The sequence below is a fragment of the Neolamprologus brichardi genome, chromosome 10 (genome assembly GCF_056152115.1).
Source record: "Neolamprologus brichardi isolate AB-2024 chromosome 10, ASM5615211v1, whole genome shotgun sequence".
Taxonomy (NCBI): domain Eukaryota; kingdom Metazoa; phylum Chordata; class Actinopteri; order Cichliformes; family Cichlidae; genus Neolamprologus; species Neolamprologus brichardi.
Window position 1 is genome coordinate 31,885,245 of NC_142113.1, and position 26,479 is coordinate 31,911,723.

At 42.5% G+C, this 26,479-nt stretch overlaps 1 protein-coding gene across 2 annotated transcripts in view; it reads left to right on the top strand.

Annotated features, from left to right (window-relative positions):
- The window catches only part of sgcd (sarcoglycan, delta (dystrophin-associated glycoprotein)), a 484,520-nt gene that overhangs the window by 424,025 nt on the left and 34,016 nt on the right, over positions 1 to 26,479 (top strand). For both annotated transcript variants that reach the window (XM_006785143.3, XM_006785142.3), the window contains one exon: positions 22,769 to 22,841. In XM_006785143.3, coding sequence (XP_006785206.1) covers positions 22,769 to 22,841 — 73 coding nt within the window. The remainder of the gene's footprint in view (positions 1 to 22,768; positions 22,842 to 26,479) is intronic.

A 26,479-nucleotide genomic window follows, 5' to 3' on the forward strand; every position in this document is an offset into this window, starting at 1 on the left:
ACGATCTCATAGCTCATCAGTCTCGTGTATCCAGGTTAATTCTTCAGAGTCTCTCATCTCGTGGTGTAACAGACTCCAGCTCCTTACTTAGATTGCGCCGATTGGCGCATCGGGCGACAAGAGAACGCCATCGAACTCGGCCTATCGCGGCAGTTGTTGCTTCATCCCATGACAGTTCGACTGAACGTAAATCTTCAAGGAAAGTCTTCCATGTTATTTTAGGTCTTCCTCGCCGTCTTCTTGGGTTCCACAGAACCGCCATGGCCGGTCCCAAGCCCGGATGAGAAAGGAGGAGGGTTGGGCTAGCAACCCAACCCCATAATTTTTTTTACTGCTACAGAAACGACTCCCGCTCCATCGTGCTGTTAAACATCCTGCTGCAGCAAACAGTGCAGAATCAGAACCCCCGACATCAGCTGGAGTCTTGTCCGAGGGACTCACTGGAGAGGAAGCGTGTGCGTATTGTATGTAGTGTTGCTATATGATATTTCTGTGGGAAACAGTGTGGAAGAATATATCAAAAAGGAATTAAAGGAGCAAAGCAGGATGAAGGTGTGTGGGCCCAAGCAGACTTAATAAAAAGGAAACGGAGGTGATGAATGGTAATATGTGGAGCGTGTGATGCAGAGGGGAAGATGGAAATGTGGGAGGTAAAGAATGAGGGAGCCAAGAGGGGAGCAAACAATGATAGGAGGAATAAAGGGAAAAGGGGGATTAGAGAGGAAGGAGAGGGATCCGGGGGTGAAAATGACCAAAAAGGATGTGACGGAGATGGTGGAGAAATAAAAGTGGATTTTTCTGAGGGATTGTGAACAGCAGAAGAAGAAAAGGAGGGAGACAAAGAAAGAGGAGGAAGAGAGGAGTTGTGAGATGCAGGAAAGGAAAGTGGAGGAGGAAATTTGGATTTACATAAAGCAAGAGTGTGGAAAAGAGATAAAGGAGGGCAAAACAAAGGAAAACAGAAGAAAGTTTGACTATCAGTGAGGTCACATTTTTGAAAAGCTCCTGATTAAATCATTTCAAAGGAGGAGGTGTGATATTTTGTCTGGAGGAAGTGGAAATAAAGCCCCGGGATGGGTTTTATCGATCCCTCATGCAGTCTGTTTGTACATGTTTACGAGGCAAATAGAGAGAGGGGAAGCTGATGAGAGGAAGAGGGGGGAGAGGCGAGGAGAACAGAGTGGTAAAGAGTGAGCGTGGAGGCGGCGAGCGTGTGTAAATGCAGGTGGGCCACATCGATCCGAGTCTGCAGGCCTCGCATCGACTGAGCAGCAGATGAGGACTGATTACAGCGCAGTTAAGAAGCACATGAAAGGAAACACTGGTAATGGGTCGGCCGGGTTCCCTCCTCCCTCGGTGACCATTAACGCCTTTGAAAATAACTCTATGAATGCGGTCGCCTGTCCGAGACGTGACCTCTGAGGACGCGGAATCGAAAACGTGTGCGGAAAAGTCTTCGATGAGTAAGATGGGTGCTGTCTTTTACATGTTCACGCGTGTTCACCTCCACACACCAGATAACAAAGCTTTTGTCTATATTAACGCTCCAGTTCGGAGGATGTTGGTTCCTGTAAGGAAAATTCAACCACAGTGATTTGACGCATTTGGATTCTTCCACTGTGGCTAAAATACCGTCACCATCTTGCTGTTTTGGAGCTGGAAGTGACCGTATTCAGACGATAGGGTTGACTGACTGTACACTGGTGGCCTCTTATTAATGATAGATTACATATAATCTGTTTGTGCCCCATCAGGGTCACTGTGGTATATTGATCTGGAACAAGTAGCCAACATATGCACGCCAACATGTCACTGATGACTTTGCCTGTGTCATGATCCTGGGTCTTTTGACCCAGCGTTTTAGGTTTGAGTTTATTTTGTTCATTAGGTTATCCAAGTTATTTGTTTATTAGATCCCCCTTGTGTATCCAACCCCTGTTAAGTCTCCCTTGTCCTTCATGTGCTTCATGTTTGCGTTTCATTATGTTTCCCATTTTATTTTGAAAGAGGTCCTGTGTTCCTGCATTTTGTTTTCCTCTTCCCCTGTGGCGTTGTTATGTTCATGTTGTGTCTACTCTGCCTTTCTGTTCCATGTTTCAGGTTCTGTCTCCCAAGTCTGTTAAGTTTACATGTCTTGAGTTCCGTCAGTGTGTTTCCTGTTTTACTTTCTGTCCTATGTTAATGGTCGTGTCCAAATTCAGGGTCTGCAGCCTTAAAGTAGCAACCTCAACGATCCTCAAGGGCCGCATACTTAAAGACCGCTAAGGCCGGAAGTGCGAGGCTTGTGAAATGGGACGGTCTAGCCTCCGTTGCGCTGCCCAGGTTGCCTAGCAACCATGATACTAACAGCTGGAAACGTTTCCTACAGCTTTGTTTGACAGAAATGAAGGAGAAAATCTTTTGTTCATTTGTTTGTTTGTTCTACATGAGCTTTGATCATTCTCTGATTAAGCTCAGCTATTGAACGGCGTATATTTTAAAGTAAAGGCTTTAAAACCAAGTTAGTACAAACGTCACTAATGTCACATAACTTTGCCGACATGTGGCCAACAGTAATGTTTTAATGTTCTTTGTTATTAAACATTTGCACATAAATAAGTGACATAATATTCAGTACTTAAAGTTTACTCTTCGGGCGCCCCTCATCCGCTGTTTTTTTTTGGCAAACTTATCCACACCCACCGCCGCGCTATGCATTCTGGGATATGTTGGGCCACGAAGTCTACACCGCCACGTCCTTAAAATTCAGGGAAATGAAGGACGCATTTGAGGGCCGCATTTCGAGCAGCCTTCGAATTGGGACAGCCTTCGTCGCGTCGCTGTGACGTAATCGGCCTTAAAATGCGGCCTTTAAGGCTGCAGACCCTGAATTGGGATACAGCCCATGTTTCTAGTTTTGCTTCCCTTGTCTCGTCCTGCGTAATTACTCCCAGCTGTGCTCTCCTCCTGTGGCTCATCCCCCCTCGTTATCCCTCAGTGTATCTTAGCCCCATGTTTCTCTTTGTCAGTGTTGCGTCCTCCCTCATAGCGGTGTGATTTTTCCCTGTGGCTCATTGTGCTTTAGTTTTCCCAGTTTAGTGTTGTATTGTTTTTCGTGTCCCACTCCACGCCAGCAATAAAGCTGTTTTTTGAGTTTACTTTTTGTCTCTGAGAGTTTGCGTTTGGGTCCTACTCTTGCCTGCACACAGCCGTATTGTGACATGCTGACTGCTGTCTGTGCAGTTCAGGTCTAAACATGCAGATCATGCAAAGCTTCCAACTGAGGAAAGTGTAATTATTACACATGGACCATCATGACTGCTGACCTGCTTGGCTTTGCCGTGCTGAGCTGAACATCTGACCGTTTATTATTTATTTTGTTTTGCTCTGCTGTTAGAGACCCGGGGCGAAGACGCTGAAGCATGTTCGGAGGGTCTTGTTGCAGCTACCTAATTCTAAATGAGCTCATTTTTCACAAAGTAGTAAAATGTGTTGTGTTTTCTGTGTTTATGGACTTCGTAGATCATTGCATTCTGCTTTTATTTGCATTTTAAGCAGCGTCCCAATTTTGGGAGGATTGGGGTTGTAAAAAAGAAAAAAAATCAATAAAGTGTTGGAACTTTCCAAAACACATCTTCAAAGGCTCGCTGCCCAGAATGAGTTTCCCTCACACTCTGAGCCGACCCCGTGTCAGTAACACTTACATCCACATAACTTTCAAGTGCAATTCCTATTTATATTCTGAAAGTTTTCACAGAGTTTGGTCATATATCATTTATATCCTGATTTAAAGATTGTTTTTACTCCTAAAGCCGTGGTGATGGCTGTGTTTTCTGATGTGTGGAGTAAAAAGATATCCTAAACCCTAAACTGTGAGTTTAATGTGTTTACAAAATGAAACAAGAAAATGATTTAACCAGAAAAATATAACTTTTGAGATTAATGATCTCTTTTAAAAGGTGAAGATGGGCAGCAGTGCAATCAGCAGTAGCTACACTAATGTGTCAACATAAGCTGGAAGTTTTAAATTGTATCTATTTTCCAGTATTTGGCTCATTAAACATGCACAAATTTCAGTGGATATGATCTTATTTGCAAAAAAAGCCCAAACTTGTTGGTCGACAGGCCAACGCTCCGTTTTGTGTAACTATTTTTAAATCCCGGTAGCACTTCGACCACGTGAGCTAGCGCAATAATTTTTTTTGCACATGAAACCAGAGGAGTTGTACTTACATCTTATGCCATCAGCTTGTCCTCGGTCACAGTTTCCTTCCACATATAGCTTTGCAAAAACTGCATAAAAAGCACTTGCAGCAACAAAAACATAATATTCCAGAAACACGCTTTGCCGATCCGATCAGCTGTTCATAACTCTTCCTACGTCCATCAGCACGAACTATCGCATGTCCGCCATGACCTGCCCGAAACAGGAAGTGACGTCATTTTGCAGAATGTAGTTTTTTTATCATCAGGGCCTCATGAGCCTATACTGGTGTTTTTAAAAGTTATGTTTGACTTTATGACTTTCTGTGTCGTTTCTGGGATGCTTAGGACTCATATTGCACTGCTGGAAATAGTTTATTTTGATGCATATGCTGCTTTTTTGCAAATTTGCATCATAATATTCATTTTTGTTTTTCCTGCAGTGTATAAAAATTGGTGTATTTCAAAAATAAAACTATGAAGACACTCAAAATAAATTTCCTGTGGTGGGAAACTATTTTGTGCAACTTTTTTGTATTTACAGTTTTGAGGGATAAGCGTCTTAAATTTCTCTAACTAGAAATATATGTTAAAAAACAAAAACGATTTAAATTTTTTTTGTAGTTTATTGCACTTTTTTGCAATTTATGTAATTACTATGCACTTAATGCAGACATATTATTAAAATTTGGGCTATAATGGTTGTATTGATGTATAGCAACTTGAAATTCTCCCAAAAATGGCACTACAACATGTAAAAATATAATATAAGCTCTGGCGGACTTGGTTCTATGGTAGGTCTTAAAGGGTTAAAAGACTCATTGGCATCTTCTAACTACCGACAGCTGCAGCAATCTGACAGCGTCCAAAGCATTCCCAGGGAGGTGTTTAGTCCAGCACAGTCTTCACAACCATTTTCTTCTAGCCATTGTGATCAATCTCTAGCAACCACTTGTCAACCCACTGGTTCCCGGGGGTCCCTGATCATTGCATAGGCCTGGGTGATTGGGGCCTAACTCTTTTGTAAAATGCCTCAAGTTTCCAGCAGAAGCACTGCAACATAAATCAGGTGTGCAGTGTCAGACTATTTTAAACAAAGCTGACCTCAAGTGATGGCTGGACCAAAGGTTTCTGAGGAGTCAAGTTCAAGTTCAAATGAACAATTGAAGTATTTTCACTAGTGGTCTTGGACCTTCAATCCACGCCGTACAAAATGTCCATAAAGGACGTTCAGATCTCTGCGAGCTGCTTTTCAGCAGCGAAAGCCAAGAAGGAAGGAAATCAATCCGTTCCAATCTGTTTTGGAAAATGGTCCTCAGTGATATAAAGTATATACCAGTCATAGTTAATGGCCTGTAACATTAAAATATAGTACTTCATTATAACATGAGGTGGAAATTATGCTCTAGAGACCTGAACACACCTTTCACTGCATTATTTCAATGTCAAACGAGACTACTTTTTCTGCTTGAAGCTCAGGTTTTCCACCTTATCAAATCAAGTTATTTAAATTTTATATTAACACACCTGCACTCGCTCGTCTTCTTCTGAGGCTGCTCTGTTTGTGCACATTCTGCAGAGTGATCCTTGAACTTGATGTTCACTTTTGGAAAGTGGAAAGAGGCAAGGATCCAAGTGTGGCGAGTGAAGATTTGTATATGTTGGGGGGGGGCTCTGGCACATACCACAGTATGTGGTGTGTGCTGTTCACACTTAGACACTACAGCAAAAATCAGCCTTAACTTTCACGTCCTGTGGGACTCATTTATAGTGCGAAACACTGTGAATGTGAAAGCATTCTGGTCTAACCTGATGTGCTGCCTTCAGGCTTGGAAACTGTGGACTTTTCAATGAAATCTGCTGAAAATTTTTGGCATGTAGACCAGAAATGCAGCTTTCATCGACACTAATGGTTAGGTCACTTTGAAACACGCGCTTTCTTTGTATATAGCCACAAATCACAACGACAGTTGTCTCAATAACACGGAGAAAATCCCAACAATCATATGACCCCCTATGAGCAAGCACTGTGGCAAAAGTGGGAAGGAAAAACTCCCTTTTAACAGGAAGAAACCTCCGACAGAACCAGGCTCAGGGAGGGGCGGGGCCATCTGCTGCGACCGGTTGGAGGTGAGGGGAGGAAGGCAAGACGAAGACATGCTGTGGAAGAGAGACGGAGATTAATAATAACTAATGATTAAATGCAGAGAGGTGCATAAACACAAAGTTGATTTCTTGATGATGCACAGTGTAAAAAGCGGGACTTATATGGAGGAATTTAAAATAGCCGGCATGCTGGAAACTACGTGCTGAGAAAACGATCTTGAACAGTGGGCGGTTAAATTCAAATCAAATAGTTTTGTGATTTTTGTGGGGCTGTATATAAATCAAAGCCTTCATTAATACATTACAACAACCCTGGTTCTGCTTGGGTGTCTGTTGCAGTGCTGCTGGGCAGATTAAAGGGGAATCTAAATCTGTGGAAACTTGCTGGTGACTCAGAAAATACGTCTCAAAAGCCCTGTGAATGTACGGTATATGCTCTTTTCAAGATGCACAAAGGGCAATTGACTGAACTGAAATGAACTTAAGACGCACACAGACACACTGCCGCACTAATCAGCCTGGACCAGCACTCTTCAGCTCGGCGTCCCCGGCAGGCCTGTTTTCAGAGGAATATCAAACGTCCTGCACGCTATCATTCTTTCCAATTAGAGGCTCAGGACTTCATTACCGCCACCCCTCAGGCTGCGGGCTTCAAACACTTACAGACGGACAGGCAGACGTGAAGGTTCGGGCTCCTAACTCTCTTTTACAATCTCTGCTAATGATTGAGCGACGTTAGTCTCTGTGCACATAGTGACGTCCGTCTGTCCCGTCTCCTCAGCTTCGCTGGCCCCCACTGGTCTGTTCATGCAGCATGCGGTCATGTTCTTTCTAGTTCACTCTGCATGAGTTTGTCTTTGCTCGTGCTCTGAGAGTTGGGATTACTTTTATTACTGCCACTAAGATCCTAAAGGCAGGGTAAAACCACATATCTCAACACCCCTGCTGCACCCCCTGCTGGCCTTGCAGTGGCAGAGTGAAATACTTTATTTGTCGTACAGATTTAATTCGTAATTTTGCAACACTTAGTCAGATGTGGATACTTTATTCCTTTTAGCTTTTTTTAAAAATTAAATAACATATTTTAGTAAGTGTAAAACAGCAGTTTTTATCAAATCTGGCACTTTTATTTTGCTACTCATGACTTTGATTGTATCCACATAAAAGAGTCCAAAACAAAGGCTTAACCCTGAGATAACTGGGGGTTAGACTTTAATAATTAAATGAATAAAATAGCGCTCTGTCTGCACCCTGAGCTGACGAGGAAAACTCAAAGACAACATGGAGCGTGTCAACTTCAGGTGGTTGGTCCAGTGAACCAGCAGTGCACCTGACTCCTCTGTCCTCATTTATAAAGATCTCTACAAACTCGGGCGTAACAGCTGGCAGGTGGCGTTTCCTCTTTCCTGTTTCCTGTTTTAGTTTTGTTGTTTTAGACTCCTTATTTTCCAAGTTATTGGTGCTGTCAATCATTAGCGCACGTGAATTAAAGTCTACTAGCAGGAACCAACCAACCTATAGTGACATCACATTCTGCATTAGCCCACGATGGCGCCACACAAGCTCTAAATTCTGTAAAGCTTAGATTATACTGCAGAATAGTACACTGTTATTACTGTTATTACGCTACTTTGAAGTCCGGTGCCTGGGCGCTTGTGTAGTTGGTGCACTGGAGTTGAAATTCTCCGCAGATATCCAGACGGACCCTCACTGACTTAGCGGACTTGCTTTACACTTACTTTCTTAAATCCAGCTTGATGGGAAAAGTTCAATCAATGACAGTTTTTAAGAGGAGGGCTTCATTACATAAATTAGCCTTAAACATGTAATGTTTGTCCACTGGGTATTTAGAGAGCGGTAATTTTGAGATTCGTGCAGTGTAGTTGAATATTCAGGATGAATGTGTGGGATCTAACAGCTGGGATTGAGTCCATTATAGAGAACATTCATGAGACGCCATCACATCCATTCTTACTCTGCAGAGCATTTACACATTTTAGCCCAAATGTTGCGCTCAAAAGCTAAAACCAAGGTTTTACTTCCACTTGCTCTAAAAATGATTTAAAGTAATGAGAAAAAGAAAAACAAATGGTCGATACAGTCGACCATTTGTACCAAAATCATGAGATTGCAGATTTGTGCTACAGCTTGGTCATACTAGTTATGCTGCCCTCACGACACGTGACCATGTGAAGCTAGACAGCTAGCGAACAAAATAGACGAGATCTTCCACACAAGGCTTGCTTTTCTTGCTTTTAATGAAGATCCTTTAAAGCCTTATCTCTCTTAAGGCTTCTCCTTGCTATTTCTTATTTGTAACTGAAACATACATAAAGTGAAAATAAATTGCTAGCTAATACACATCTTAATGACAAACTTAATGATTAGCCTAGCTTAACCCGTGCGTTACATTAGCATCGCAGTTCACTCCAGGTAAACACATATAAAAGTTGTTTCTGAACACATTAATACTCACAAAGACGAACGTTTCCCAAGGTACAAGCGTGTAGGGCACTTTTAGCGTGTACATGAACTCGTTCACTCTTTTAATACTGCCGAAGCACTTTCACGGCATCAACGGAGAAAAAACGTCAAAGATAGGTTAATGATTAGAGCGCTCCCTCGCTCCCATTCCCGCACATACAATACAAAGATCGCTTGTGATAACGATGTCTCACTCTGAGCAAATTTCGAACCCAGACATTTTAACTGTTTTTAGCATGAATTACTTATAATATTTCTTAACTTTGAACTTATTATCACTTTGCTTATGTAACTTAAGACTATGCACTAACTACTGACTTTTGACCAAAAGGCATAACACTAGTCAGTATATTTGCTTCGGTAACTGGCATCCGCATATTGGAAATGAAATGCGAACCTCCGTGCGGCTCTTTGATTTCAAGTTAATTTGAAAAGGTGCTGGCTCTAAATCAGGACACGTTTATGCAGCATGAAGAACCTCGTTGGGCTCAATTTCCTCTGCTTCTCTGATAAGAAATTATCAGGTGATCTCGTCATGAAGTCTCTCTGAACATCTCTGTCCGTGCTGCAGGCAGTAGAAGCATGAAATACAGTTATTCTTGAACATTCGTGATGACCACGTGATGCTGTCGTGTTACAGGGATTTTCGAGGGAGCTTGCATGAATGGGACTTTCACAGCGACTAACAGAACCTCTAACCTCTCACAACCAATCAGCAAATACACCAATGTTTGTGTGACTGTCACCAACCAGTGTGTAGAGCTGTCTGTGACCGAGGCCTAAAGTAAGTGGATATCAGCTGAAACTAAATATTCTCTTTGTTAACTTAATATCTCTTGTTATGAGAATAACAGCTACTACATAACATTAAGCTGAAGGTTATAGCTATTGTCTAAAATTAAAGCTATTTCTTGTTGCATTAACCCAGGAGGAGGTCAACTTAAACCCAGTGGTGTGCAATATTCTGGCAGACACCCCGCACTCGCAACATTAACCAGAATGGGGCTTGAAAACCGAGCACTATATCCCATCATCGCTGCAAGAATGACAGAGAGGTCAGCTGCTTGCAGTGGAGCCAATTTGTCCGCAAGACAGAAGGAGGCAGCGCTCAGTTCGAGACTTAGTGGGGAGTCTTGCAGGTCTGGGATCAGGTTAGTGACACAGTGTCAGCATTAGATGCTAGCCTGTGGCGAATAGTGCTAATGAAGACTACACCTGCCTCTTTCCTGCAGTGAGTTTTCTGCCATCGAGTCTCTTATTCTGTAATCTTTAAGCCAAGTTTCATCTTTCGTCTACAGCATGTCTCGACAAATTTGCCTCTCCAGATTTATCCAGAAACTGCACGCTCTCTAATCTTCCAAGCCACAAGCAGCTCCTCGTGCAGCACACCGTCGCTTTAATGTCACTCTGCCCAGGATGGCAGCTTGTCACTCGGCACGGGCTGCGATGGATGATGGCGGCTGACACTCTCGTCTCTGCCACACCAGCTTCGTTATACTGTCTCATGCTTTTGTTGCGATCGCTGTCGAGCTCGCCTGTCACTCCGGCGGCGGTGTCTCTGGCTGCATATTCAGGCAAGGGGGAAAAAAGTAGTAGAGAGCAGAAGTCAGGGAACGATATGACTCAGGGTAAATGATTTATATTCACCTGCAGTGTGGGAGAAATTGTCGGTGGCTTTTCACGTCTCTCCTTACAGTCTGTAATCTGCTGACTGGATACTGTACGTGAGGAGCTGAAGTGGAGGTGAACAGCAGGGATCCATCTGTCACCTGGCTGCCATAGTTAGCTTCTCTGTTTGACTCGCGCTCACGTTTTCCTTCTGCTTTTTTACTTCGAGATGTTCATTTCCTTTTTCCCCTGTTTTCCTCTCCTTTTCCTTTCTATATCCAGGGCTTACTTTGATCTCACTCCCCCTTCTTTACTCCCACTAATCCGCTGGCTGCATACACTATTTGACAGCCTAAAACTTACTGGTGACATGCAGAATTGCCCTCTTTAATAAAAAGCTGCTGATTTCCTTCCACCATTCAGAGGAGAAAGGGCAAAGCGTCTCAGCAGGGAGCGCTGGCTATTTATTAGAAAAGGCTGCAGGCTACACCTCGAGTCTGACTGAAATACTAAAATGGAAGAATATGCCATACTCTGCAGAGGAGGGGGGAGAGGGAGAATTATTAAAGAGGTGAGAATTAAACTTTGAGGTATCGTAGGGTCCCGGCCAGCAGGACTCTGAGGCTCCTCACCTCCAGGAGTTTGCAGATTTCATGTGATAACGGCACCTCACTGTCATCGTCTTGGGGTGCTATCGTGTCAGTTTGTCAAGTTTCATCCATCAGTGAACTACGACTAAAGTTTTAAGGCATGGTAAAGACACAAGGAGGGCACGTCAAAGTTTCTAAATCAAAGTGTGCCCGGCAGTATGGCAAATATGTGGCCTCTGAAAGAAATTAAAATTAAGATCATGAACAAACTTCAAGTTTTGGGCTTTTTCCCACATGCAGCACCAACCGCATGATTTAAGATATTCAAAACAGCTGATTCACTGCCAGAGCCCTGCAGTGTTTTCAAGTTTGCAGAAAAATTCTGCAAAAGCACAGAAAATGCAAAGGAAGCTGAATAAAACCGAAAGGAAAGAGGGGAAAAAACACAATCTAACAGTAGTGTTTTTGGGGGGGGGGCGTAATAACCTGACAGACCAGCTATGGAAGTCAGGAAAACCAAATGTGCAAATAATCGCACTGAGACGCACTTAAAAGAAGCAAAAGGTCCATCTGTATTGTGAGGGAGAAAAAGATTTAATCACAAGATTCATATAATACTGTAAATAAATGTTTGCTATTAGCCGTTTACCGTTAGCTTGCGACTTCCGCAGCATTTCTGCTGTTGCTATCTGCTGTTGCTTTTTTAAGTTGCAGTGCGCTTGACTTCTCAGGGCCACCGTAGTCCTTCTCCTTTCACTTCCCCCAGGACTTTACAGTAGAAACATGCTGAATGGATAAGCAGTGTTGCCTCGTGGGAGCGAAAGTGTCAAAGCAGTCATCAGAGCTAATTAGCTAGCATTACCTACCAAACACTCGTTCCTGGGTCGTTATGAGTCGTAGTGTAGTAAATGCCACTGACAAACCAGGTAGGAGTGGTAAATAAAAACAAAACCAGACTTTATATAAAACCCAAACAGATTTTTTTGCCTCCACATTTGAAAAATTTTAAATTAGCTTAGCGGTAAGCGCCTCTTGCATTAGCATTGGCTCTTGGATTAGCTTGCATTAGCACTGCTATATACTTGAAATGGTTAGCAAGATTTTTATCCCCTGGTTTTGTGTTTAGTATGTTGTATTAAATTATATGTTGCACCTTGTTATTTTGATAACTGGGCTTTTTAAACCGTGTCATCGTGCTCGTAATCACATTTTCAGTGCTTTCGAATCAATTACCACTCTCATTTGTCTCTCTACACATCCAGATAACAAACACCTTCTCTCAGCTTTCAGACTCATTCTGGGAAATGTAGGCAATCACCAGTTGCAGCAGAGGTGTTCGAGACAGATTGAGGGAAATTGGGTGTACCAGGAAAGTAAATTACAACACTTCATCACAAAATCACTACGCAGTGCGCTGAACATCACAAATCGGTTTTATCCAACGCCGTCAGAGCAGAATTTTCTCTGACAGGATGAGAGTGGGTTTCATGCAGTTGGACGTCCAGTCAGCGGTCATAATTTCATGGTTAAAAAACCGGAACAGCAGCAAAGATTTGCTGAGCTTTCACCAGCAGTATTTTATGGATCTGTATGTGGGTGTGTGTGGCTTTCTTTGAAAGGTTACAGATCCCACGTGGCTGTTATCATCTAATCAGTTGTTAGTTGTGCGTGCAAATTAGATGAGATTGAATTGAAAGATGAATGTGTAACTGCTGGTTAATTACATCCAGCAGGGCTTTGTCTGCTTCCTATAATTATCATGTAAAGGCACTTTTTATGGGGAACATATACGTTAGCGACTTACTGTGTGAGCAGCAGGTGTGTGCATGGAAGAAAGTGACATTAAATTTTATGGAAGATCAAACCCTGTATCAAACCCTGCACTGTATATTGGTGTTGCATGGCCATGGCCATAAAGTGAAGATGGTTTAAATTCAAATTGTGCATTTTTTTTATTGTGCATTAGTGGCATATTGTTTCCACCCACAGGGAATTGTGGCAGATTTGGGGACACATCTGTCGCTCTCTTTCTGTTCATGTTCATTTGAGTTTGAGCAACTAACTAGAAACCCCAGGAGCTTTCTGGGATTTGTCTCAGCACCCGCAGAATCTATCAGTGCCATCTGAAGAGGTGTAGATGCTATACCTGCTACCTGTTGTCATGGAAAGAGCTGACGTTGAAGGCTAACCTGTATATTTACTGCTAAATATATGACACAAAGGGTGTCTGTGCTCAGCCTCAGAGACAGAGTGAGGAGCTCATTTACTAACATTCAGTAACTTCAGAGTGCACACTTGTGACTGGGGCAATGCTTTGTAATGTACTGACATTGCACCTCTGACAGTGGGCATTTACTCGCACCAGTCTTGAACTTCTAATGACCATTTTGTACTTTCATGTAATGTATGGTGCATATAGGTATGCAACAAATGCTAATGTTACCAGACCTCAGGAAGGCTAACACATGCCCTACTACTGCACCACCATGCTACCAATAAACACGAGAGATGCAGAAGAAAACCCACAGAAACTAAACCAGCTCTTCATTTAACTTGAATAAATAAGGAAATTCTTCAAAAATAACAGTAAAACTCATATTTTAATTAATTAGTTTTAGCTGAACAGATACTGGACCTACAATCCAAACTAAAGTTGCAAATATGACCCTTTTAGTTCTTGCAAACCTGTATGTATCTTTAGGACCTTCAAAAATCTTGAGGTCCAGTATTGGCCCTAAGGGTGTCTAGATGTAGGGACTATTACTGGCCACCTTTTTCTGAGGGTGTAGCTCACAGATAAACTTTTCTATGATTACTGTATCTGAAGCGTCTTACCCCTTACCATCTGCAATCAAAACAAGTTTTGCCCACTGGACTCAGACCATTAAAAGCATGTTCCTAGAGGGTAGCTCCAATAAAGGCTGGTGACAGTGCACCCAGGATAGAGGCGACGGAATAAAGAAAAGATTCTTCAACAGATCAAAGAACAAAATTGTTATCCGACACGTAGATGCATGGTGACATCAAATCTCACATCAAAAAGTGTGGCTCCAAAACGAAGCCCCATTGGTGGCAACTGGGTCCCAAAACTGCAGGTCCTCTAATCCAGCGGTCTCCAACCTTTTTTGCGCCACGGACCGGTTTATGCCCGACAATATTTTCATGGACCGGCCTTTAAGGTGTCGCGGATAAATACAACAAAATAAAACTAGTACTGGTACCGAAAAAAAGAAGATTTATTCATAACACACGTGAAAAGACCCAGGAAAACCGAGTTAACGATAAAAACGATAACAAAATAACGCTGAAAACCGGTAAAAACCCTGAAAACTATACATTTCACACCTGAGCCTCAACTCTAACGGCCCGGTACCAAACGACTCACGGACCGGTAACTATCTGATTAAGAATGTCTTTCTGGTTGCTTTGTTGCACATCTGTGCTCCAGTTCTACACCTTGTGTTATTTGTACATTAGCATTAATGAGTAGCTATTCTTGTCTGTGAAAGAAAGGTGCTTGTTCTGCAGGTTTCTTCCTGTTGAAAGGGAGTTTTTCCTTCCCACTGTCACCTGGTGCTTGCTCATAGGGGGTCCTCTGATTGTTGGGGGTTTCTTTGCATTATTGTAGGCCCCTGACCATGCAATATAAAACACATTAAGGTGACTGTTGTTGTGGATTGGCATCATCCCTCATTGGCTTTCTACCAGCAAAATAGCTTTTAATTGACACCCTTGGCCAAATAGTGACATTTCTACGTGGCATCCACGTCAAGTCTCTCCGGTGAAGACAAGTGTTTTGCTCCTTTTGTTTGTGTTATTATCAGCGTAGTTGTTCTTACCCTGAAACTAAGTTGGATCGGCTGGTGAGAAACAAATATATCAGTTAGTACGAGAACACACAGAAGTTTTTCAGCATGTGAAAAATGTGTACAGCTTATTTTGCATTATTCACATAAATTCTTGAAGATAAATTCAGGACTTTGGTGTAGCGTTATTGTTGCTCATGTGTAGTCCACAACGGCCACCAATCACTGGAATTATTCCTGGAGGTGAGCGTCTTCTGGGCCTCGCGTGTCTCTGTATTTCATCACCTCCGAGACACTTCAAGACACAGATGATGGTATCTGCCCCTGGTCTGACTGCTCCCTCATAAACACCTCCACGCACACACAGACACACATATACATGGCCACGCATGGACACGCAGCTGCTCGCACGGCCACATTAATCTTTAATGGCTTCATTTATTTTCCCATTCGACCCCTCCCACGCCGGCCCGTGAACATGTCAGCGCTGTGACGTATTGCTGCTGTCTGCTCAGAATTCATGCGGCGCTTGTGACCAGAAAAATCAGATAAATCAAGTCTTATTCATGGAGGTGCACACGGATGGAGTCGTCACACTCTGCCTGAAAAAAAAGTGTTCCCACTACAGAATACCAATAATATCAGCAAGACACAAATATAATATCTGCTGTGACAGCATGAAGAGCTTCCACACCAACTTATTTCAGATTTTAGGACGGATTCTGATATTTGATTGATATTCAACGTTCAGTTTGATGATTTAAATGCAGATTTACATTCTACAATAAACTATTACATTGGATTCTGTAGCTCTAATGCACTTCTGGCTCTACCACAGTGTGTCAGAGGAAGACAGTCATGGCAGATGTCCGCTCCTATCTGAGCCTAGTTCTACTGGAGGTTTCTTCCTGTTAAAAGGGAGTTTTTCCTTCCCATTGTTGCCAAGTCTTTGTGCATAGGCCATCTGATTGTTGGGGCTTTCTCTGTATCATTGTAATATAACTTCTCTCCATTACGTCTGTGAAGGTTCTCAGTCATCCAGGTCATCGTAGTCAAAGGAGCTTGCAAAGAAAAGCGTCTGGACTTCTTTAAGTTGCTTGAAGACGTTTCACCTTCATCCGAGAAGCTTCTTCAGTTCTAAGGTCAAGTGGTGGAGAGCCCCAGATATAAACCTAGTGGGAGTTTCCCCCCACAGAGTGACAAAAGGACCCCCTGATGATCCTCTAATCGCCTGAGCCAAGGTGTGGAACTGGGTGTGGGTCCCAATCAGCCAGAGTTTCGGGTGAGTTTATTGTGAAACCTGGCTAAAAGTGCTTGAAGAGCCACCTCCACAGGACAAGACTCAGCTGTTCATCTGCATCTTAAGGATAAAGGTCACTCTTTCGAGGATGCCAATGTTCACATTTTGGACAGAGAGGACAGATGGTTTGAAAGAGGAGTGAAAGAAGCATCTATGTCCACTGTGAGCGACCATCTTTGAACAGAGGCGGTGGTTTACGACACCAACTGTCTGCCATCTATAATCCAGTTTTGAGTTCCCTCCCCAGACGCCTTAACGCCCACTCACATCCTGGGCCATCTGACCTCAGGAATTCGCATGATAAGGTGGGACCAGGTTTCACAATGAACTCACCCGACACTCTGGTTGATTGGGACCCACACCCAGTTTCACACCTTGGCTCAGGCAATTAGAGGATCATCAGGGGGTCCTTTTGTCCCCCTGTGGGGGGAAACTCCCACTAGGTTTAAATCTGGGACTCTCCACCATTTGACCTTAGAACTGAAGAAGCTTCTCGGATGAGAGGTGAAACGTCTTCAAGCAACTTAAAGAAGTCCAGACGCTTTTCTTTGCAAGCTCCTTTGACGAACTTGAATAAGGTTTTGTGGGGAGCCTCGCTGCCATGTTTTTTACCAGCTTTCGACGGGGAAACTGAAGCAAGACTGGACTAGACTAGGCAGGGAGGGACACTGTTAGAAATACGCTCAGGACCAATTACAAGGACTTTGGTTTTATGTGATTCAGCCCCAACTGTCATGGAAGAATTGGAGGTCATGAAACTCTGCTGTGAATAAATTTAGCAACAGTTTTCTTCCATTTTTTTTATTTTCAAATTTTAAATCACTTTACAAAATCACTTTGTCATTTTAAGAATGGTTGAGAATAAAACAAATTCAGATTCTTGGATCTCAGCTGTTTCTACTTTTGTTATGAAGTGGCTATATGGCAGACGGGATCTAGACTGAGACGCAGGACTCAGGAGGCAGAAATGAAATTAAACTTAGGTTTAATGTTGGTAATTCAAAAGGGTAAAACAGAAAGTACAAAACACATGACAATCAGCTGAAATCTCCAAGGGAAACCAGGAACGTACAATGATGAGCAAGGACATGACACCGGACCAGTGGAGACGGAGACGAGAGGAAACTGGTGGGAGGGCAGCTGATACTAAACCCAGAAGATGAGACAAGGGAAGCAGAACGAAATACAAAGTGAGAGTAATAATAGACCAACAAAATAAAACAGGAAATAACTAACAGTGAGACCAAGGCTCAAACATACAAACTTGGTACAGAAAGAGGGAAAAACTCCAGAGAAGACTGAGGGAACAGAATGGGAATGACTGCATTTAATGTGAAAGTATGTTTAAAACAGAAGTTGAAAACTTCTGAAGAGGACACACTAAGATATAATAGAACGCTAAAGATGAACTTTACAGAACGATAATCCACCAAAATATGTTAATAAAAAATACACCTTCACTTCTAAGAAACGGTGTCTCTAAAACTGCCTTTTCTAAAAGCAGTTATCCTGGAGAATCTTTGTTGAGGAACATAAAAGTTATCTTCTTTTAAAAAATGATTCAACTGCAAATAAAACGGCAGCTCCAGACATCTGGGCGATTAGATAATAGAAAGAGAGTTTTAAAAAATGTCTGTACAATTTGAATTTTTTAAATGAGTTATGGGCTAATAAAGGTGGTGGAATTAGAATAAAGTGGCACTGGTTTTATCCTTTAAACTAGTGCGTTAAAGCAGAGTGACAGCCGGCAGCAAGGCAAAGAGCTTTTTGTTCTTTTTATTCCAAATGAGAGCTGGGATTTCTAATGTGAGGCTTCTGTTTTATCTTCACTCACTTCTCTGCTGGAAAGAGTAGAGGGAGGGGTGACATGCACCGAGGCTTCCACTTCACTTTACATCTACGTGCTGCATCTCTAACTGACTGAGCAGGAGGTTTTTAAAAGTCACCAGAGCTTTCATGGGCTGCTGGAAATAGTTATTTGTCTTTCTATAACCTTCAATTTCACATGAAAAAAACAGAGAAATTACACTTTTTAAAATGCAGATTGAAAAGAATAAAGTACTTGTTCCCATTTATTTCCAGCGTGGACTGAAATATCGTACAATATATTGACACACAGAGTGAAACATCCGATGCTGCTGATCTTGTCGTGACAACTGCCGCCCATTTGGGTGAAAACCAGAGCAGAACAGAAGCAGCTCCTCCTGTAGCAGCGATTAAGAGCAGAGTCATCTATCCCATAAGGCCGAGCTGGAGCGCCACTTTGTGTAAACAGATTTTATTTCCCTGAATGGCTGACAGGTTGATCTGCGTAATGAAAAAGGTTCTCGAAGGACCAGGAGTGTAAACATCCAGACATCGGGGAATTTTGTGCATTAAATGCCTTTTAAATAAAAAATACACATCGAACAAACTAATCTGTTTCTGTACAGGTGAGCGTGCCGTTAAAGACTTTCAGTAGCTTGCACTTTGTTTCTACCAACATTAGCAGCATATGTTCTTTATATTTACTAAGAAATGGCTTATTTCTGTATATAAAAGAATGCCAGTGTACACTCAAATATTTATGCCCAAAATGCTCACTAATCTGTATACCATATTTTCTGCAGCGCACTTAATATCCTTTAATTTTCTCAAAAATCGACAGTGCGGCTTATAATCCGGTGCGCCTTATGTATGAACTCTGGTTGTGCCTACTGACCTCGAACCGATTTTATGTGGTAGACGGTGCTCAAAAAATCTGTCAAAAAATGTTTTTGTACGACTTTGGTAAGCTATGAAGCTGCACCGCTTGATGGATTGTTGGAGCGTTACAGCTACCATAGTCGCGGAGTATCCTGGGTCTAAAACTCCGTCCCTTCAGGTCCCAAAGTCAAACGAACACTGGAGCATCACTGAGAGTTAAAAACTGTCTAAATTCTTTCATCTTTAATAAAATGATCAGCGTTGCTGCTTTACCAGGTGCAACAATTAATTTTAGCATCCAGGCATCCATGAAAATGATGGCGCGATATGGCAGCCTCGCTTCTGTCAGTCTTCCCCAGGGCAGCTGTGGCTACAACTGTAGCTGCCTCCACCAGTGTGTGAATGTGAGAGTGAATGAATAGTGGCATTGTAAAGCGCTTTGAGGGCCCTGAAAAGCACTATATAAATGCAATCCATTATTATTGTCATTAAAACAGAATTTATTAGATTTAACTGAGTTTGAAGTTAGCAGGGAGTTAGCTCGCTAGTTCTCCTCTAAACATGATATAGCATGTTCTGACTGAGAGATTTCTGAAAAAATTAAGACGTACAGCTCTGCTGTCACTTCCAACATAAATGAAGACAGAAAACTAAACAGCAGTGACGTTTGTAGGGTTACTGAAGTTGGGCTAGCTGGTATATAATGATGTGCTACGTTAGCTAGCTACACAGCTATGTTAGCATAGCATAAACACAGTGAAGCTAGAGGATGAACGCTAACCTTTTTCCACTTGTTAACGTGAGAGTTCCCGATGGTTAGGGACAAATGCAATCGCAACGTAGGATAAACGGACCAAACTTCAGTCAGGAGAACAACTGAGATCATCCATCCACAATACGAGGTTAGTCATTAATATACTGCAACAACATGGGAATAGAGCAGCTGCCAGATAATTCAACATTAATGAATCAATGGTACGGAAGTGGAGGAGGCAAGAAGAATGAGTTGAGAAAAGTTTGACTTATCTGTTTTGTTTCGCTTAATGCGCCTTATAATCCGGTGCGCCTTTTTAGTCTGAAAAATACGATATATAGATTTGTTAAAAACAGTCAATATAATGGAAACCGTTCAAATGAAACCTACTTGATGGGTATACATTGATTTATACCAAGTATATTTAACTTCATGGTTAATTATTTAAATAACGAAACCCTTCATTTGATATATTTGAGCTGTTTTATGCTTTTCAACTGCTCTTTGAAGCAATTATCAGCCACTCACTTGGCAGCAACTCATGAATTTATGCATTTAGACGTGATCGAGACAACCTGCTAAAGTTCAAACCGAGCGTCAGAGTGAGAAAGATTTAAGAGACTTTGAAAGGTGGCATGGGTGTTTGAAAATCCCAGTAGATCCCTGTCTGGCACAAACACTACCATTTCTGGGATTTATGAAGAATGGTCTTAAAAGGAGAAGATATCCGGCGAGCGGAGGTTCTCAAGGAGAAAATGTCCTGTTGATGTCAGTGGTCAGAGGAGAATGGCCAGACTGCTCTGAACAGGGAACAACTTTTTTATAACCAATGGATTTAAGTAATTTTCCTGATGACTTTCTGGTCTTAGTCATAAGTCTTGTGTTTTATTGAACTTGTTGAACATGGTGTTCATTTTGTAAATGATGGTCTTCCTCAGAGTCAGAAAAGGAGGAGGAAGCAGAATGTGGCTCCAGTACTGTATCTGTCATCACCTGTTACCTTTTGGTCTCTTGTAGGTTTGACAGTCTCATAATAGAAATGTCAAAGATTTGACGTGTTGAGAGGGACGCTGGCTTCACCTGTACAAACACACTCCATCGCTCTGAATTGAGGTTAAATGTCTGCAAATATTGTATCTCACATAATTGGAATTTTTTTCTTTTAGTCCTCATCTGTCGTGGTACTTAAAAAGCCTGTCTCACAGCGAGGAGTGTTTGGAGTTCCAGAAGCGTGTCAAAATGTTTTGAAATGTATTTAGTCATGCTCATTGATCTGCACCTGATGCTTGGCTGATTTGATGTCCCTGAATGCTCCAGTTTACACGACCCGCTGCTGCTGCTATATTGGTGCTACGATCGATCAGGGCCCAGGGGTTGAGGACCACCTGAGCAAAACTATTTTAACAAGCACTGCACTATAAGTCACATGCAGGAGATTTAGGAACTCAGAATGTCAGAAACAACCAGAATATGGCTCAGCTGATGGCCTCGTTTAGGTTGTCGTTTTTAATCCACGTCATAAAAATGCAAAAAGTTCGTCGTGAGTGTGAATCCACATATTGGTGTTATTTTTGTCCATCCAAAGAAAATCCGAAAACAAAAATCACATTTATGTTTTTCTCAGTTCTTCAGGAGTCTAACATAAGAAACAGCCTGGAGTCAAGAATAAGAGCTGGCATCATTCCCATCTTACAAAGGCCTGGTCAGTGTTACATAAAAGATGTTGAGACCAGTGTTTCTCAGGCTCAGATGGAGGATTTAGAAAATACTTCCGATGTTCTTGGCACCCAGGAGAAGCTTGGCAATCACACTTCTTTGCAGTTCATGTTATCACCGCAATTCTCAACCTGTTCAAAGCATTTTATACCAAAATAAAGTCTGTTAAGCACATTATGGTAAATGGTAAATGGCCTGTATTTGTATAGCGCTTTTACTAGTCCCGCCTAGGGACCCCAAAGCGCTTTACACACCCAGTCATCCACCCATTCACACACTGGTGGTGGCAGCTACAGTTGTAGCCACAGCTGCCCTGGGGCAGACTGACATATCGCGCCATCGGCCCTTCTGACCAACACCAGTAGGCGGTAGGTGAAGTGTCTTGCCCAAGGACACAACGACCGAGACTGTCCGAGCCGGGGCTCGAACCGGCAACCTTCTGATTACAAGACGAACTCCCAACTCTTGAGCCACGATCGCCCCATATCTGAGCAAAAACTTTCCCTCACTTCAACAGTCACTAGATGTCCGATTAAGATCTGAGTGTAGTAAGATGTTTATATTGTACATCAAAGAAAAAGAACCCCAATGAACCACCAATCCATTATGAGCAGCGCTTGGCAATGGTGGGGAGGAAGAACTCCCTTTAAACAGGAAGTGACGTCCAGTAGAATCAGAGCCAGGGGCAGACATGTTTGAGTTTAAGACTTGGGATGTTTGAAAGAAGAGATGGTTGCTGTCCAGGTGAGTGCTTAAGCAACATGTTAGCATTAGCCAACACCTTCCAGTAGATGGTAAACTGGGAGTGCTGTTGGCGTGTCCAGTTTGGGTGAAACCACAAGACCAGCAGCTTTTTTCTTAAGCTGGTCCTTAGTTTGTCTGCACTGGTGGTTTGTTAGGGGAAATATGTGTGTGTGTAAATCATTTACAACTTTTTGTGCAGTTATAAGTTGAAGTTGTTTTTTTTATTGGCATGTCATTTGGGAACCACCGCTCTCTGCAGAACTACTGAACTTTACACCAATAAGATTACTTTTGCTTTTCCAGACAGTGAGTCTAAAGATAGAGGGAAGTATATATGAGTTCTGAGAGCAGTGGAATTGTGGGTTATTAATAAAGTTTCGACTTTGGAGGGGACTTCATTTCTGGGTAACAGTCTCTGGTGTTTTCTCTTTTTTCAATAATGTTGATGTCTGAAACACACACACTGGGTTCCTTCATGAAACCAGAGCAGTTGCTTCTTTCTCTCACTGAGAGTCACTTCACAGCTTAGAGGAGGTGATGAAGAAAAGCTGAAGGAATCTAAACAGCAAACAAAGCTTATTTTTACATTATTATTTGCCCCGATTGTTGCTTCTTCTTTTTTTCATCTCAAATGTGTGTGTGTGTGTGTGTCTACTATATCAGTGATGCGAGCTGAGCTGAGGGCCGCTGTGCCCGCTGACTGGAGCCGTATAGATCAGCCGAGTGTTGGAGATTATGTCCATTGATCGGACGGGAGGGGTTTGTGGTTTGATTCTGTGTTTTCTGATTTCAGGGGCCGAAGGAGCCGTGTTCAGCAAATCAGTGGAGACGCCGCATGTCAGAGCTGAGCCGTTCAAAGAGCTGCGGTGAGTCTTTCCACGGCACACAGCGAGCACTCGGTCTCATGCAATACATGAACAGATGCACGTCAAAGTTCACAAATACTGCAGCAGTGTAGTGAAATAAAGTGCTCACAGAACACCAGATCAATCCCTCACATCGGTACACCGCACAGATGCTACAAATTAATTTATGGGAATTAATTAATGGAAAAGCATTTGAATGAATGTGAATCTGATTGACAAAGCTGAGGTACACTTCAACTGCACTCCTATGGCAGGAGCGTAAAGATTACACTGCTTTCATGCCCTTTCTGACTTTAATAATACCAATAAGTTGCAAAAATTATCACCCTCTTGTATTCAGTAAGACTTCACAGTATAACCGAGACCACAAACATATCACACAACACGAGGTTTTTATTCACATAACAGTTAAAAGGAGCTGAGAGCCTTTTTCACACAGACTTCTACACAATCAGGCTTCTTTTGCAACTAGAACAGTCGCCCCCTGCAGGCCATTAAAGAGAATGCAGGATTAAGGCACTTGTGAGTTGTTTTACTGCAGCAATTAAGTGGTACAGCAATGAAAATTAAAACGGGTTATATGATTATTCTGGGAGAATATTCCATTTTTAATAAAAAGTGGTTAAATCTTGGCGATACCAGTTCCCTGACATTCTCCCGTTAATTCTTGGAGGGTTACCGATGTCATGGTCCTGGGTCTCTGACGCACTATTTGAAGCCTGTTCTGGATTTTTGGTTTGGTTATCTGGAATTAGATATTTTTGTTATGTATATGTCTTGGTTCTTGTTCGTGTTAGTTCCCCTTCGTTTCCAGTCTGTCCTAATCTCGTCTCTGTGATTCGTATCACCTGTATGAAGTCATGTCCCAGTCGTGTCCCTGTGTTCTGTCTCCATCGTTTTCTGTTTTCCCCGTCTGTTCTGACAAGTTCATGTCTTACGCTACGTTCACACTGCAGGTCTTAATGCTCAATTCCGATTTTTTGATCAGATCCGATTTTTTTGTCTGCTCGTTCACACTACAAATAAAATGCGACAGCAAACGCGCTCTAGTGTGAACGCTCAAAGCGCATTGCAAAAGAAGACGTCCCACACAACGCGCTCTGTTTAGACCCAGAGCAACAGTATTGTTTGACTGATGGCCCTTTATAAAAAGACTTCGGACTTCACGTTTCCTAATTTTTGCTTTAAGTTATTTTGTTATTTACATAATAATGTAAATAACCTAATAATGATCCTTATTGCTGTTTTAGAGGAGCGCTGCTTCAAAGGATAGTTGCAGATTTCTGTCAGAATCTGCAGATTATACAGTACAAATAAAATGTTCACATTCCTCCAACGTTGTCTTCCCAACAGTTTCACTGACATCTACACAGGATGGCCAGGAAGCGTTCGCGATGTCTTCTCCGGCGCTGATAATTGGCGTCTGTCTTGTGTCGGTGACGTAAAAGATGGATTTAATGCGACTTGACCGTTCAAACAGCAGTCGCTTTCTGAAACATCGGATATATATCAGATTCAGTACCACATACGAAAGTGACCCAGATCGGATTTGAAAATATCGGATTTGTGCCGTTCACACTGTCACACCATGATCGGATATGGGTCGCATAGGGTCAAAAAAATCGGATTTGATGCGCTTTCGCCTGCTGTGTGAACGTAGCCTTAGTCTTAGTCTCTGAGCTAGTCACTTCCTGTATCATTTTGATTCAGGTTCAGTTTCACGTCCTCATCAGTGATGAGTCTGTTCAGCTGTGTACTCCAGGTGTGTCCACTCTGCCCTAATCTCCTCCTGTGTTCATGTCGGGTCGTCGGTTTGTTCCTGTTCGGCTCCATTGTTGTTTTTGGGTTTTTGTTTCCTTCGCCTTTTTACCCGCATTTAAATGAAGCTGTGATTTTGACGTCCTTCACACTCTGATCGCCACACACTCGTTCACATGACAGTATCAGTTCCCTGACATTTTTCCCCAAAGAAAATCCTGATTAATTCTGCCTCGCAGGTCCCTCCCTTGTTAAATTGAACAGTGAACTGTTGTAAAACAGTGAACAAGTTCAGAATAAACCACTTAAAGCCAGATGATGACTATGAGGAAAGATTTTGAGGTAGAACAGCTTTAGGTTATCAGCTATCAGTCAAATTCAGCTCAGACTGAGTGTGTGGCTCCGTACTTCGCCGCTCCTCTCCACGGTGTACATGGTGTGTGTTTGCATGTGTGTGAGGCGTGGATGTCTCCGTGGTGTAAACGTCTTGTTTATCATCTTTCTCCCATCTGTGCTGTCAGATGTGATGACAGTCAATCAGAGCAGAAAGTGAGCGAGACGGATGCCTGGTGTGACTGTGGATAACGGGACGTAGGGATGTCTGCGAAGGGAAAAAGGAAAGTTGGAAGAAGAAGAGATAACGTCCACACGGTCAAGATTAATACTGGCCAGCGAGGGTAGCCTTTTTCTGCTGAGCTCTTGTTTATTAATAATGTTTGTTCACCTATTTTACCTGATTAGACCTCTCCTCAGGACTGACGGGGTGTGTAGAAACTGATTGATGTCTTTCTCACTCTCCTATTGCAACCATTAAATTTGCTCCACTTCCCATCACAGATCCGCCCACGTATACTCTACAGTAGCAGAACGCTAATCAACCAGAACAACTGGGAAACGCTGCGAGTGTGTGGGTGGGTGTGTTTGATGGGTATGTTTTGATGGAGAACTGAGTCTTATTTGCCTTTACTGAAATACAGACTTTTTCACTTCTCGTCCGTGTCCGCCCAAGAAGATCGTTTGTAATTCTGTAAACCAGAGGCTATTTAGGTCTGTTTCTCTGTGCGTATCCTCCTGGGTGATGCCGCAGCTTATCGCGGAGGTGCTTCACCAGACAAAGTTTATATAAAACTACATTTAAAAAACAAAAAAGGTCATTAGTCACTAGGTATAATGTAAACAGCAACAGACCTAGAATGCCTTGTGGCGTTTCCATCCCATTAGTAATGCACAAGCTGAGTAGAAGTTTCTGGCCCTGCTTCATTTATTTGTAATGTGCATGGAGAAGAGGGCATTACAGTCAAAACTAATTTAAATTCTTAAATCAGATTTAAAGGTGTATTACAAATATCTGTAAAGCTATGACCCTGATTGAGGAAACAGTGTGACGCTGTCCAGAGACTGAGGGCGTCAGAAAGTATGCTGACCTTAACAAAATAGTTTTGCCCCAAAGGAAAATCTAATTTTAACCTTCCAGACCAAGTTGTGTCTTAAACCGAACAGATATAGAAACTAGGGATGGATACTGGTATCCGGTGCCATGATGGCATAAACGGTAGTAACCAGACCGAAAAGCAGCGCACATTTCGGTGCTTTTTTTTCCTGAGCTGTGATACACTTTAGATTCTAGCCAATCATTTTACGTTTCCGAGGATAGTAGGCGGGTCCAGGTACGTACGTTCTTTTAGAGCAGAGCTACAGATTAAAAATGCCCAAGGCGAAGCGGTCAAAGTCTGGCTGTACTTCACAGCAAAAGATGCAAACTCAGCAGCTGCAACAAGTGCTTTAAGCTGATACTGTGATACTGTCAAAGGAGGTAACACCTCAAATCTGATGAAACACCTGGCGACGCATAGCGTTTTTTTAAAAGCCGAGAAATGCGC